General features: G+C 43.9%; 2 protein-coding genes across 4 annotated transcripts; both read right to left on the minus strand.

Moving 5' to 3' along the window:
• Nucleotides 1–573: 573 nt before the first annotated feature.
• On the minus strand, nucleotides 574–6,150 carry tmem184ba (transmembrane protein 184ba). 2 transcript variants are annotated; one of them, XM_077626726.1, is made up of 10 exons: nucleotides 5,831–6,150; nucleotides 5,702–5,754; nucleotides 3,850–4,080; nucleotides 3,251–3,416; nucleotides 3,045–3,135; nucleotides 2,281–2,448; nucleotides 2,047–2,216; nucleotides 1,761–1,955; nucleotides 1,563–1,589; nucleotides 574–1,147 (listed from the first exon to the last, which is right to left on the minus strand). In XM_077626726.1, exons 3-10 carry the CDS (start codon nucleotides 4,078–4,080, stop codon nucleotides 918–920), a joined length of 1,278 nt encoding a protein of 425 aa, XP_077482852.1. In that variant the 5' UTR covers nucleotides 5,702–5,754; nucleotides 5,831–6,150; the 3' UTR covers nucleotides 574–917. The 2 variants fall into 2 exon arrangements, with proteins under 2 accessions (XP_077482852.1, XP_077482853.1); XM_077626727.1 differs by lacking the exon at nucleotides 1,563–1,589 and having other exon boundaries at nucleotides 575–1,147.
• A 543-nt stretch (nucleotides 6,151–6,693) lies between these two features.
• Nucleotides 6,694–13,831, minus strand: csnk1e (casein kinase 1, epsilon). 2 transcript variants are annotated; one of them, XM_077626772.1, is made up of 12 exons: nucleotides 13,777–13,831; nucleotides 13,081–13,571; nucleotides 11,892–11,989; nucleotides 11,713–11,823; nucleotides 11,499–11,647; nucleotides 10,467–10,695; nucleotides 10,202–10,372; nucleotides 9,013–9,161; nucleotides 8,737–8,935; nucleotides 8,511–8,656; nucleotides 8,363–8,433; nucleotides 6,694–7,438 (listed from the first exon to the last, which is right to left on the minus strand). In XM_077626772.1, the coding sequence occupies exons 3-11, from the start codon at nucleotides 11,965–11,967 to the stop codon at nucleotides 8,401–8,403; spliced, it is 1,263 nt and encodes a 420-aa protein (XP_077482898.1). In that variant the 5' UTR covers nucleotides 11,968–11,989; nucleotides 13,081–13,571; nucleotides 13,777–13,831; the 3' UTR covers nucleotides 6,694–7,438; nucleotides 8,363–8,400. The 2 variants fall into 2 exon arrangements, 1 of the variants encoding a protein (XP_077482898.1); XR_013306267.1 differs by lacking the exons at nucleotides 6,694–7,438; nucleotides 13,777–13,831 and having other exon boundaries at nucleotides 8,511–8,935; nucleotides 13,081–13,338; nucleotides 13,474–13,570.
• Nucleotides 13,832–14,252: the final 421 nt, after the last annotated feature.

Here is a 14,252-nt window from a genome sequence, read left to right on the forward strand (position 1 = left end):
GAACGAGGCAACAACGACGGTTTAATTCTTGTTTTTTGTTCCCATGCTATTGACTAGGTCAGCTAGCCCGGCTGCTAACAATCGAACAACGGTATATTTTACTGCGGTTTAGCTATATAAAAAAACCCGACTCATTGACCACTTGTCATTTGTCACTTGGTTAAAGCAGTCTTGATGAAAATATTCGGATTAAAACAGAATAAAATACATTTGACGACGCCGACTAAAGCCGCACACTAAAGACTAGGGTAGCTAGCTAGCATGCTATCAATCTAACGGAGGTATATTTTACTGCAGTTTAGCTAAAAAACAACAACCCAACTCATTGTTATTTGTCACTTGGTCAAAGCTGTTTTGAGGAAAATAATTAGATTAAAACAACAGAATAGATGACTTACCAGCTGCTAGTTTCTGTAGGTGTCCAATTATGAAGTTCATCCCTCGGTCAGATGGGGAAAAAAAGAGGGCTTTTTTTCGTCTTCTTCCAATTTCCTACACAACACGTATAAACCATTTTCCGAGAAAAAAACAATTAATTAAACTAAACGAAATCAAACTGCCTGAGAAAAAAAAGTGAGGTCCGTTTTTTTAACTACCAGTCAAAAATTGTGGTGCTATTTATTGTCAACTGAATACAACAATGTATTTTAAAAAAAGTCCTTTTCATCTTCTCATGAAATGTAGCAAAAAGCTCAAACATTATCAGAACGAAATACTGATAAAACAAAGCTGAGCCGACTATCAAAAAAATGCTATCAAAGTCAGGTTTAAAAAAAAAAAAATTAGTAGCCTTAAAGAAACGCAGAATATAACAGTTATCGTTTTAAACCAAACTAGCTTATAGCATTCCGAATCAATGTGCTTTTCCATCCTTACTTGCCAGAGAACGCTACCCATTTCCAAGTGCATTTGCCAGTCTAAAATTCTTCATCGGAGCTCAAGAGGAAGGTCTTCTCGGCGTCCCGGCCCACGCCCATTACGCCGAAGGAACGTGAGACGGGCGCCGCCACGCCCTGCTCCAACGTGGACTGCTGCGTGTAGTGCTGGTAAGCCGGGGAGAAGTTGTGGATGGCATCCTGGACCATGTCTCCCGGGTTCATGGTCTCCTTCAGGCTGCTGGAGATGCTCTTCATCGGGGCGCAGCGCCCTGCATGGCAATGGAAATTCAATCAAATCAAGACTTTAGCCACGAGGGATGGAGAAAAACCAGCGCCGATTTGAACTGGGAAGGTCCCAAACTTGTGCGACTGTCTTCTAATCATTCAATAAAAAAATATGAAACAAATCATCCAGTGTGATCTTTCATGCTCGTAAAAAAACCCATCTCAAAATGTATATTTTCCAGCATTGTTTTTCTGTTGATGTCTGTCCAAATATCAACTAGAGCTCAGATGTCAAAGTGGCGGCCTGGGGGCCAAATCTGGCCCGCCGAATCATTTTGTGTGGCCCGGGAAAGTAAATGATGAGTGCCGACTTTCTGTTTTAGGATCAAATTCAAATGAAGAGTATAGATGTATATTAAATTTCCTGATTTTTTGAAAAAGAGTCCACGTGTTACCTACCAAACTCTCCGTATGTAGGAAGAGGTCCTTCAAGTTGCAGCAGAAGAGAAAAAAAAATGAAGGTTTGTGTGAAAAGAAGACAGAAAAAAGTTTTAGGTAAAAAAAAAATGTGGGGGGGGAGAAGAGACCGAGAAATAGAAAGTGGGTCTGAGTTAAAGTGAAGTTTAGAAAAGCCAAAGCAATGCTTTTTCTTCTCACCTAGCGTGTTCAAACTTTTGTCCACGTAGACGGTGTAGGTGAAAGCCAGACGCAGCACCAGCGCGGCGAAAAACATCTCGATGCAGATGATGAAGTTCTGGTAACCGGCCGCCACCGTCCCCTCGCCCACGGACACCTCCAGGGAGTTGATCCGGGGGATGGCGCCACACTTTTCCATGATGGCCAGAAAAAAGCCTGAGAAGACGGGGGAAAAAAAGGAGCTTTTGAGTGGCTAGCCATAGCATTTTAGGATTCAAAGCAGATTCGGTGGGCGCGGTGGGCGCACCTTGCCAAAAGGACAGGAAGATGACCGACTTGACCATGAAGAACTTGAGCACCGGCCGGTAGGGGGTGAGCAGCTCGCGGGTGGCCAGGTAGAAGAGGAAGAGGGCGTAGAGGGACAAGCTCACCGACACGTTGTAGACGATGGTGACGTAAAGGTAACCGCCGGCGGCGCTGGCGACAAATTGGAGCAAGGTCAGTGGCGGAGAGGGCCAAAAGGTCAAAAGGTTGCGCTTACTCAAAGTCGCCGTCTCTGTATTTGCCGTAGGCCTGCAGGACGACGGTGACGGCGGCCATGAGCGGCTTGACCACGCAGAACTGCAGCGTGGCTTGCTTGCAGAAGCGCAGGAAACCGATGGAGTACGCCTTGCCCTTCAAGCAACACGTGCCCGACGCGCAGCTGGACCTGCAATGGACGCCAGATGGCTCGGGTGGATACCTTTGTCATTTTAGGACTCACTACTTGTGCATTTTGGGCCATTCTGGGGGGTACTCGGACGTTTGGTCCACGGACTTTTGGTCGCCCGGACTTTTGGTAGAACAGGTTCAAACTAAATACTGTTGAAACCAGCTCTCAAAATACTGTTGAAACGATCTAAATACTGTCTAAAATTATATTCATGATCTAAATACTATGACAGTGAATGGCAGCAGCCGATGTGTTAAATGAGTGCTCTTATTGATATTTTGATATTTAGATATTAAACTCTCCCTCTCATGAATCACATGAATATAATTTTGAGAGCTGGTTTCAACAGTATTTAGTTTGAACCGGTTCTACCTAAAGTGCGGGCGACCAAAAATCCGGTGACCAAAAGTCCGGCGACCAAACGTCCGGCGACCAAACGTCCGGTCACGATTCTGGGGTCACTTCCCGGTTAACTCATTGGCCGTGTTGATATTTGTTCATAGGATTGGCCGCCTAGCGCCGTCAATGGCGCTCAGACATGAGCCTTCCAGACACGCTGGTCGACTGGAAGGTTAAAAAAAGGCGGGACTTACTGGATGGGCTTCCCTCGAATCTCGGCCATGATGGCGCTCTCTCCTCCCAGGTATTCGTAACACAGACTGAGGAAGTTGTAGATGACAAACGCTGCGCACAAACAAAAGGGATGTTCCGGGTTATCAAGTTGAACGTTGAAAAGAGAACCCCCCCCCCAAAAAAAACATTAGGCGCGCTTTGGCATCCAATGGGAGCAGCCTCTTACCCTCGTAGCAGTCCCGGATGGTGTCAAAGTAGACGTAGAACTGGTCGTTGGTGAAGAAGAGGAGGCTGAGCCAAGAGTCGATAGCGTAGATGGGGACGATGAAGAGGATCCGCACGATGTGCCGTTGCTCCCGAGGCGAACTGTAGAAACGCAGGTGCATGTAGATCTGAAAAGATCAACAAGAAATACATCAACAACTTGTCGCCGGCCGGGTAAGCCTTCTCTGGGGCTCTGACCTGTTCCTCAAATTCTTGGAATGTAAATATTGTGTATACTATACAATCAATATTTGCCCTAAACTCGGAGCACAGTTCATTATTATTTGTTTTCACGGGCTTTAAAAGGAAGATATTTATGTCCGCCGCTTGCGCGCAGGTGTTTGTTCGGGCACGTTTACCCGCCGAGGGACGTTGCCCGGCAACCGTGCCCGTCGTCGGGCCTCGTGCGTCTTTACTTTTCTGGAGCACGTGAGGAGACGGTGAAAAGTGGCTTTTTAGCGACTGGATTCGGAAAAAAATAAAAAACGATCACTTGGGTCTTCATGTGTGTCAGATTTGAAAAAGTTGGGTCCTCGCTCGCCATCAAGTGCACATATTTACCTGGTGGCAGGTGAGGAGGAGGGCGGTCCAGACGAAGAAGCCAGACACGGCTTGGGCCGCCGGGGTCATGAGGAAAATGGGCTGCTCCTGCACGAGCAAGGGGAATCGGGGGTAAAGGGACACGTTGGAGCCTCCCGCCACCGGCGGTGGCGGCGTGGAGGGGGGGCCCGACGCCGCGGGAGACTCCGCCCCCAGCCTCTCCGAGAGGGGCACGTCTCGCCGCCAGAGCATCTGGAGAAAAAAAAAGCCAAGTCATCTTTGAGTCATGTTAATAAGTGACAGAATGTTTTTTTTTTTGTGCACGAGTCACCTGATTTGGAGAAGGCGCACCTTCCCGATCCGAGACCGAGAATATCAATTCAGGAAAATGTTTTTGTCCCCAATGTGTATTAAGCTATGGCAATATCATCATCATTAAAAAAAACACATTTTTACAAAATTGAACTTGTACGAAACTAGTTTTGTGGAACGGTATCACACGTGATTTACTGCAGGGTATTCCAACGTATTTTGCTCCAAAATATACTTTTCAAGGAGTTAACCTTCCACAGGCCACTGACAAAAAAGCGGAGCAATTATTTCTACCGGTAGATTGCGATATATAGATAGAAATATCATAAAACAAGCTGTATATTTGGATGATTTTGTTTTCTTAACTCGGTAACTGCCACAGAAAGTGTGTGTTGTGTTTTGCTGCCAGCCCTCCCAGGCCAAATGGATTGCGCGGCTCTCGCCGTCAATGGCGGCTCATAAGTTAGCGCTAAAATACGTCAATGAATACACTTTAAAATGTCGTGAAAGTCAGAAGGAGAATGTGTGAGTCACGCAAGGACAATGACACCTGTGTTCAAATACATTCCAAAAAGACAAAGTTTGCCAGCCAATCGTTGAAGACTTGAATGATAACCTACCTCATGTACAAGTGAATTTTGGTTGGACGCTTGAGCTATTAAAAACATCTCTGACAGCAGTAAGACGTGCAGCAGAATATCATAAAGCCTTTCAATGGTCATGAAAACATGACAGATTAAAGCCATAACGGACTTGTGGGGGCCGGCCATAATGACATCATTTTCTTTGTGGGATTCATATTTTTTAGTGGGCACAGTCTTTAAGGAAAGTAATTTTTTTAGTTGACACATTTTTTATAATGTGTCAACAGTACAAAATAGGGTTTTTTCCATTTCTTTGAATAATGGTTTGCTTTTCATTAAAGGTGTGTTTGTTTTAGTGACATCTAGTGGTCATGAAAGAAAAAAAAGGTGAAAAGTATTTTTCCCGTTGCCTAGGTGATTTGTTTTGGATGATTGGAATGCACCTAAAATAAAAAAATAAAAATCAGGCTAAATGCAGTGACACCTTAATGACGCTAGGGGTCTGCAAACTCCCCCACCATTCCCCCAAAATGAAGGTTCATCATCCAAAAACTGGTGCTATTCTGGAAAAATTGGGTCCCCCGGCTCTCATACGCCCCAAACAGATTGCACCCTGGTCTGTTGCCCACACTGCCCGTAGCAAAAACTGGCCCTGGTGCCCATGGATGTTATTTGTATTGGTTTGCAAAGGATCAGCAGATGCACACATAAAAGAGAAGTGAAGGCATCAGCAGTCACTCATTGGGGACATCTGCCTGTTTTTGTTTTTAATAGGCAAATAAATCACCCCCACACACAGGAATAATAAATAATCTGTGTGTGCCAGAAGGTCAGGGGTTGGCAACAGATGGCCGGCTGTGATTATCCTCATCCTCATCCTCATCATGACAATAAAACGTGAGATAAATCCGTCCTCGTAACGTGTTATTGTGTTGAAACAGCAACCCCAAACAAAACAAAAATAAAACAAGTCTTACCTTTGCCACCAGTTCCCCGCGACAACACAACAGATGACGTCGAGTTTTCAAACCTGGATTTGACAAGTACGTAGACTCCAATTAGTCGGTTGGCTTTACTTTTTTTGGCGTGTTTTGGACGCCACTTACCGAAAAAGTCGTCCAATGTCTCGCAGGACGGAAATAGCTGGTAAACGGCCTTAATTCCAGCTCAGAAAAGCACCGTGGCCCCCTCGAACATCCATTTTGGGTCCTCAGCGAGCCGTTAAAGTTGTCGTTGTTGCCCCGTTTCTCTTCATGGTACGCAATTTAAGCGTCGGGACGAGCTGCTGCTCACTTTTACACCGGTGGAAGTCAGTCAAGGGGTTCGGCTAGCTCGATGGCGAACTCTTGTCATTTGCTTGTCCGGAGTGGATTTGGATTTGGATTTGGGAGCCCTCCCTTTCCCTGCCAACACTTTGGAGTCGCCGGAAAAGTCCCACCCACTTAGCGGCATAGCAAAGACACGGCCAATCGCAAGCGGGATAGCATTGACGCAGCCAATCACAGTTCCGGAGACTCCAAAACGCGGAAGTATAGTCCAAAATGGAGACCTTGTAGTCCAAAGAGATGAGTAACGCAAAGTAAACAAGGTTGACTTCCTGTTTCTCGCTCCAATAAATCAATGAACATATCTGTCGTCCTCTAAGAAATGTCTATTTTTTTTGTGTGTGCTGGTGAAAAGTTCAAGGAAAAATAAATATATTTAGGACGAAAATTTGTATGAATTATAACTCTATTTGGGCATTTTGTAACATTACTGGCCATTATTTGATATAGCAAGTTGTCAAATCTATTCACTGCTATTTCTTTTGCTACATGATTAAAAATAAGAATTCATTTTTTAGCTATATGCACTCAATTGTAGTGGCAATTACATGTCAGTGTTTTTTTATCAATTCTTAAACGATAACACATACCAGGGAATCAAAAACTGAAACAAGTTTAAAAGAAAAAAAACATTATGCAGCATCTCTAGACATCAGCCTTTATAAGATCATTTGTGTTTTGACTTTACAAGTATAGCCATGTTCACCTGGTACATTCTAATGTCATTGGTCATTTACATTTTGCCCAAACGATGCATATTTTATGTACAAAAACAAAGAAACATACAGTAAAGTATGTTCAAATGACAGCTCGGAATAAAGACTTCTACTAGTATTCCTCATTCTATTTTCAAATTGTCCACTTTTAATACTTCATGAGACAATGCTCTCCTTTTTTTGCACGATACATTTCTTCATGTCCCAATTTTTGCTAAGCAATGCGATGGATGACCAACTAGCGTAACATGGAAAGAGAGACAGACATTTTTGGACTATTTGGAAGAAAAGGCCCAAGTACACAAAGGATACATGTCGTCACTGCCACGGCGATTCTTCAATTTTCACAGCAAAGATGTTGAAATCCTTAACATGACATGGGAGGTTTTTTTTTACAGCTGTAAACCACAGAAACCTGAAAGTTTGTGCATTTGGATGTCTTTTGTGACTTTGAATCGATTGGTTCATATCACTTCCTCCCACCCAAAATGCACCCAATAAAAAAGTATCAAGTCAGTACTATTTTAGTTGTTGTTTTTTGTTTAAATCCTTGCCCTCTGGTTTCCATCATTGAAGCATTACTTTGGCTCCTTCTGGTCACCATTAACCTTCCCGTTGAGGCCTTTTCTTCATCCTTATCAAAAGCCAAGGGTAGATTTGCTCCATTAACTGGCTGGGCGATGGAGAAAATACATTTTTACAATTTATACGCGGACTATGGCGTTATTCAAAGTGCTTCTAAATCGAAAAAAAAATCTAAAAACACAAAAAATGTCACATTAGATCATCAGGATGGTAGGAAATAGAAATAAACGCAAACCACATTCATTCCTATTCCGTACCGCTTATCCTCACGAGGGTGCTGGAGCCCATCCCCGCCAACAACGGGCAAATGGGTCAAACATAATGAAGCCTGATTTTGTGTGCGTGTGTATTGTTTTTTGTTGTTGTCAAAGGCCTTAGTTCAAGGGTGTCAGACTCGGGTTGGTTTGAGGGTCGCTCTAACATCAACTTCATTTCACGTTCATTATTAGTATAATATTTAGATTTTTTTTAAATAAATGGATTAAAGAACTTGATTAAAAGCCCTGAATAATATATTTTTTCTAGATCTAAAACAATGTTTATTTTAGCTTTTTTTTAAATATAATTTTAGATTTTACAAAATGATTTTTGAACTAAAAACAGACAAAAATGGATTTAAAAATGACAATTATTGATTTAAAAGGGGGAAAATCAGAAAATTTAACATACATCGGACCATTTTAGATATAATATTTAGATTTTTTTTAAATAAATGGATTAAAAGAACTGGATTAAAAGCCCTGAATAATATATTTTGTATAGATCTAAAACAATGTTTATTTTAGCTTTTTTTTTTAATATATATTTTTAGATTTTACAAAATGATTTTTGAACTAAAAACAGAAAAAAATGATTAAAAAAATTACAATGATTGATTTAAAAAGGGGAAAATCAGGAAATTTAATATACATCGGACCATTTTAGATATATTATTTAGATTTTTTTATTTTTTATAAACGGATTAAAAGAACGGGATTAAAAGCTCTCAATACAAATAATTGGCACATCCTACCTGTCTTGTCTCCGAGCACGAGTCCGGCCAGGAAGAAGTCACTTTGCCAAATGGTCAAACGGCACGCTGACCTGCACAAGAGCGAGAATGGTAAATGGCCACGCATTTCAAACCCCCGACCCGCCGCCGGTTCGACGACCGGCGCCACCTGCGAGTTCGCCACGCGCGACGGGTCGAGTCGCGAGGAAAGATCGCCGGAGGACAAGTTGGCGGGGGCGCCGCGGTGAAGCCTCATGGCCACTTTGCGTTCCCGTTCCACCCGTTCCGCTCGGACAACCTGAGGAGAACGGTTACCTGCAGGGCGGAACACTTTTGGGTTGAGGAGGGAAAAAAAGGGAGAAAGAAAAAGTAAAAGCATGACGGCAGGGGCTCGCCTGACTGCTGGATCCCGCGGGTGATGACTTTGGACTGAACGCCGTCCGCTTCGTTCTTGACCCGACTGGCCGGCGAGGGTTTGGGTCCGGGGGGCAGAGCTCGACCCCCGGCGACCCTTTGGCCGTCTCCCGCTTGCTCCTCTTCGTCTTTATCCTCCTTGCGTTCTTTGTCCGCGTCTTCCGCCGTCCTGCCGGCCCCCTAAAACGCAAGTGTACGCCGATATTGACGTGTTTATGGAATGGTGACATGAATTTGAGGGTAACCGTCCCACTCACGAATTTTAACATGCTCCAGTCAAAGACGTAGTCATAGGAGAAGCCCTGTCGGTGGAAAAGGTTCCTGAAGAGCTGCCTCAGGTACGAATAGTCCGGCTTGTCGTCGAAACGCAGGGAGCGGCACAGGTTCAGGTAGGTGGAGAAGACGGCTGAGGGGGAAAAAAGCCAAAAAGCTTATTGAAATGACCTATTGGCTGCCAATGAAGGCGCTAGACCACATGTGTCAAAGTGGCGGCCCGGGGGCCAAATCTGGCCCACCGCATCATTTTGTGCGGCCCGGGAAAGTCAATCATGAGTGGCGACTTTCTGTTTTAGGATCAAATTCAAATGAAGAGTATAGTATAGATGTATATTACATTTCCTGATTTTCCCCCTTTTAAAACAATCATTGTCATTTTTTGGTCAATTTTTTCTGTGTTTTTAGTTCAAAAATCATAAAAATCTAAAAATATATTTCAAAAAAGCTAAAATAAACATTGTTTTAGATCTATAAAGAAAACTGAATATTCAGGGATTTTTATCCAGTTCTTTTAATCCATTTATAAAAATTAAAAAATCTAAATATTATATCTAAAATGGTCCGGCCCACGTGAAATCGAGTTGACGTTAAAGCGGCCCACGAACCAACCCGAGTCTGACACCCTTGCGCGCGACCAAACTACGGCCTGCGGGCCATATACGGCCCGTTAGGCTTTTTAATCCGGCCCGCCGACATTGTCCAAATTATAGTAAAAATCAATGACCTCATTCAGTTCCCTTTCCCCTGGAATACCCTCGTTTCCCCGATAGATGGCGCAATAACTCCAGATTTTGATGCACTGGCAAAAAAGGGAGAACAACAACAACACAGTTCCCACTGAAATGTGAGTTTCTCTACTGCGTTAAAAATAGCACAGCAGCAGTACAGTAGCTTAATTAACATTCCGCTCATCTCTCAATTTAAAGACTGCTTTCTTTCGTTGAATAATAATATGTTCTTAATGTTGAAAGTAAGTTTGTGATGGCTAACAATTTGCAATCGTACACGGGCGTGAGGGAATAATTGTTGGCATGTTTGAAAACAGAAGGCCGTATGGAATAATTATCCCTCAGTCGCCGAATACGGGCGGAGGGGGAAAAATGGCTTCCTGAAATCCTAAGATTGACGCCATTGGTTTGCAAATGATTGGAAAAAAATGGCGGTACTTACACGGGTAGCCTTTGCAAAGCACCTCAATGGGCGTGGACATTTTCTTCTCGCTGATGCGTTCGTACTTTTGCCTCTTGGTGGCGGCTTTGAGGCCCTGCCAGGGCAGCGAGCCCAGGTTGAAGTACATGAGGACGTAGCCCAGGGACTCCAGGTCGTCTCGCCTCGATTGTTCTGCCCACAACATTGCATTAATGTCTCCTCGATAAGCCATTCAATTATTTTTTGGGGAGAAAGTTATCTACATTTGAAATGGCGCGTGACTTACCGATGCCCAGGTGCGTGTTGATGGAGGCGTAGCGGGCGGTGCCGGTGAGATTTTTGTTCTCTCGGTAGGGGATGTGCTGGTGCGTTCGGGCGTCGCGGTATTTCTTGGCCAGGCCAAAGTCGATGATGTAGACCAGGTTGCCCTTCTTGCCCAGTCCCATCAGGAAGTTGTCGGGCTTCACGTCTCGGTGGATGAAGTTCTTCAGGTGGATGTATTCGATCCTGCTGATCTAAATGGACAACCAGTGAGTCAACATTTCAACTTTAAATATGTGAGGATGGAATGCGGTACTCGGTCGTTTGGTTGCCGGTCTTTTGGTCGCCCGGAAGGTTATTGATAATTACCATTTAAATCGTTGCTCAAATTCCCTAAATACAAACTGTGAATTATTATTTAGTTATACTTAATGCCCTATTAATTATTAGGCTAAAGAAAAGCTCCAAATTTCCCGTAGTTTTATTGTGTTTTGTTGGAGAACTTGTTAAGACCCTGACTGACGTCGCTTCTTAAAGGGACAACGCATGTACATACAAACTCTTTCTTCTACACTCACACGTCCGCTCAGTGAAACTGCTCAGGGCCATTGTTGGCTTTTATTGATGCGTAGACCGTGTTGTTTTACCTTGTTTTGCCGTCGGTCTTTTGGTCGCCGGGTCTTTTGGTCGCCGGGTCTTTTGGTCGCCGGGTCTTTTGGTCGCCGGGTCTTTTGGTCGCCTGTTGTCGCGGTCGGGGCGACCAAAAGACCGGCGACCAAACGATCGCACACGTGGAATGCTAAGCGCTAGCTGTATCAACGAGATTATTTAAATAAATAAAAAAGGAATTTACATGCACACGAAATATAACATATTTTCCAAATTGTGCATCTTGGCCAGAGGAAGAAAAAATGTAATGGACAAACAGTCATTCATTCTATTATATAGGAATATTCATCTACTGGAAATGGATTGGACGTCTACTAGTGATAAACTCATGGGTGGAAAAGTTGTCCAAAAGCAAAAAGACAAAGTGTAAATGAAGAAACATGGTCACCATTTGATCGGCCAACAGCAGGACGGTTTTCAGGCTGAACTTGCGGGAGCAGAAGTTGAAGAGGTCCTCCAGACTGGGTCCCAGGAGCTCCATGACCATCACGTTGTAGTCACCCTCGGCTCCGCACCACTTGATGGACGGGATGCCCACTGTACAAAAACAAAACAAGTGAGTCAATCAAGCCTAAAGGCAGCCAAATGGGGAGAAACCTCACCTCCTCCTTGCATCATCTTGTAGAATTTACTCTCAATGTGGAGCTGCGGGTGTTTGGTCTTGACGCATTCCAGTTTGATGGCCACTTCCTCTCCCGTGGCCAGGTTGGAACCTAGCGAGGAGCCCAGAAAATCCAATGGCCGCACGGAATCGACGAAAGGGGGCGCGGTGGTTTCTCACCCAGGTAAATATCTCCAAAGGATCCGCTCCCGATCTTCCTCCCGAGGCGGTACTTGTTTCCCACTCTCAACTCCATGGCTAGCGAGGTCTCCGGTTCACTGAAACGACATCGTTCATCACGCCGAGTCTTTGCTAAGAGCCCCGGATGGGTTTTTTTACGAGCACTCTCGAGCGGGAGCGACACATTAAGGAAAAGTTGGATCCTGGTTTGAAAGGAAACAAGTTGCGTTACGTGGAGAACGCCGATGCTGCTGATGTTTCAAGGAGTCATGTTACGAGAAGATGAGATGGGCAACTCCTACAAACTAGGGAGTGTTCTTGAAAGGCCACACCCCATTGGACGTTAGCGGTCGAGCTTTTGTTAAACGATTCCAATTGGGACACCCGACCGATTCCAGACTTTGTTTAAAAACCCTTTTGTTTCTTAAAACTAAATTACTGCACATACTTGACTGTATTTAAAGTAGATTGGACATTTACTAAATCATTGCATCTTGGCCAGAACAACAACATATACTAGTAATGCAGTATGTATTACTAAAGTAGTTTTAGTATCAGTACAATAGAGATCGCTCTGGTATCACGATGCGTATCGAGAGCCGCAAAAATGAACGTTAACGGAGCGTGACGGTGGGATGTTGCGGTTGGAGACTTGCTAAATGAAAACTAAATCATCGGAACAGTATCGGCATCGGCCGATATCGCGAGTATTGGAATAGGAAGAAAATCAGTATCAGTGCGACACGAGATGGAAAGATGGCACTAGTATGTCTACATTACATTCTCCTATATTCAAAGTAATCTGCTGTTTATAATACTTAACAGGAAAAAAAATAAGCTTTTGAGTGCGTGTGTGAGATCCCTAATGGAAGTGTAGTCATAAACACACATAAGCTCAGTCTCTTCTACACTACCAATGACACAACGAGCTAACGTGGTATTGCAGTAAAGGCGATGTGAGAAAAGCACACACCAAAAAAAGAGGGTTATGCTATTAAAATGGATTTCGAATTGAATTATATTTGTCATTTATGCACATATACAGCAGCATACCTTACAAACACCGTACGGTGTTTGTAAGTTTTGGGGGGGTTTGTAAGGGGAATCATAATCATTTATAAGGGCAGTTATCGGCAGAGGTTGACAGGTATGCAGCAGCTAGTCAGTATACTTAAGTAGGTAGTGGTACCTCGATGAGCTCAGTGGGTCGATGCTCAGTCGGTCGCTCTCACTCGGGGGCCTTGGACAGCGACGTCCATTGGCGTCGGTCGGTTCATCATCCCTCAAGGCGAAGACTCGGGCCTTCTTCCCAAAGGCGTCGAACAAGCTCGGAAAAAGAGGGACGGGACGTCGAGCAAATTGCCCTCTTGCCTTCCTCGGCCCTCCGCTGCTTCCTCTCAGCCTTCCCCCCCGCTTCAAACAGCAGCCACTGACTATGATGTCATCCCTTGGAATATGAATGAACGAAGCGGCAGTCGCGTTTAAACGGAACGTATGTTCGCCTGAAGACAAATGAGCGCCTTACGACGCCATAAAACGAAAGTACAACATGTTCAACGCCGGGCGGGGACGTCGCTTTTACCGTTCGTTTGTCCTCTGACGAAGAACGCCAAGTCGAGCTGGAAATCTGGGGTTAATGGAGCCCTCTAGCGGACAACGGTGGTCATGCGGCGACCACACCTGCGTTAGTAGTGGTCGAGAGGAAGAAAAAAAAAAAAGACAACAATGGTGCCGTTGACTTACTGTAATTCATTCGGGTGTGTATTTCTATGCGAGCGGTTACAAAATAAGCGCTTCTTTACAACAAGCACGTTATTAAAATTGACTTTTTCTCTGGCAAACGTTTGTATTGGTGGGACACGATTCGATTTAGGGTCCGTCTTACCTGCGATGTTTATTGTAGGAGACTGGAATGGATGAAAGGGATGCAGTTCTGCCCCCTAGTGACTCGGAGCAGAAGTGCAACGACGTCAAGGCAAAATGAGTTGAAATGAAAGTTAACATGGTTGCAATCATAATTGTATTTGTCAAGGTGGGACTTGATTGAAAAGTCAATCTAATTAACAAGAGAATTTGTAATCAATCCTCGGTAATTGCATTTTAATATAATTAATGATTTAGCACTTACCTCAAATTACAGCTTTGGCTTTTTCATCACAAGGTCAGGCCTTTTTAAACCTTTGACAGCACCTTGATTTAAAAAGAAAACATTTTAGGGGAAATTTTTGATGCAATAAGACAAAAAAGTGATCAAATAATGTCATTATTGAGTACCTGAGTGCACACGCTGGAAAGGTCAAATAAACACAACCAGAAGTGAAATGAATATATTCAACAAAAAGGTCAAATCAAGAACAACAA

The sequence above is a fragment of the Stigmatopora argus genome, chromosome 18, assembly GCF_051989625.1.
Source record: "Stigmatopora argus isolate UIUO_Sarg chromosome 18, RoL_Sarg_1.0, whole genome shotgun sequence".
NCBI classification, from domain to species: domain Eukaryota; kingdom Metazoa; phylum Chordata; class Actinopteri; order Syngnathiformes; family Syngnathidae; genus Stigmatopora; species Stigmatopora argus.

Excerpts from the sequence above, each read along its gene's own strand:
- tmem184ba (XM_077626726.1), bottom strand. The coding sequence starts at position 4,080 with ATGCTCTGGCGGCGAGACGTGCCCCTCTCGGAGAGGCTGGGGGCGGAG. Across the intron at positions 3,417-3,849 it reads TCCTCCTCACCTGCCACCAG|ATCTACATGCACCTGCGTTT; the intron begins GTAAATATGTGC and ends TGATCTTTTCAG. Across the intron at positions 2,217-2,280 it reads TACAGAGACGGCGACTTTGA|CGCCGCCGGCGGTTACCTTT; the intron begins GTAAGCGCAACC and ends ATTTGTCGCCAG.
- csnk1e (XM_077626772.1), bottom strand. The coding sequence starts at position 11,967 with ATGGAGTTGAGAGTGGGAAACAAGTACCGCCTCGGGAGGAAGATCGGG. Across the intron at positions 9,162-10,201 it reads GCTTTGCAAAGGCTACCCGT|CCGTCTTCTCCACCTACCTG; the intron begins GTAAGTACCGCC and ends TTTCCCCCTCAG. Across the intron at positions 8,434-8,510 it reads CGCGCGTGGCGAACTCGCAG|GTCAGCGTGCCGTTTGACCA; the intron begins GTGGCGCCGGTC and ends GCTCTTGTGCAG.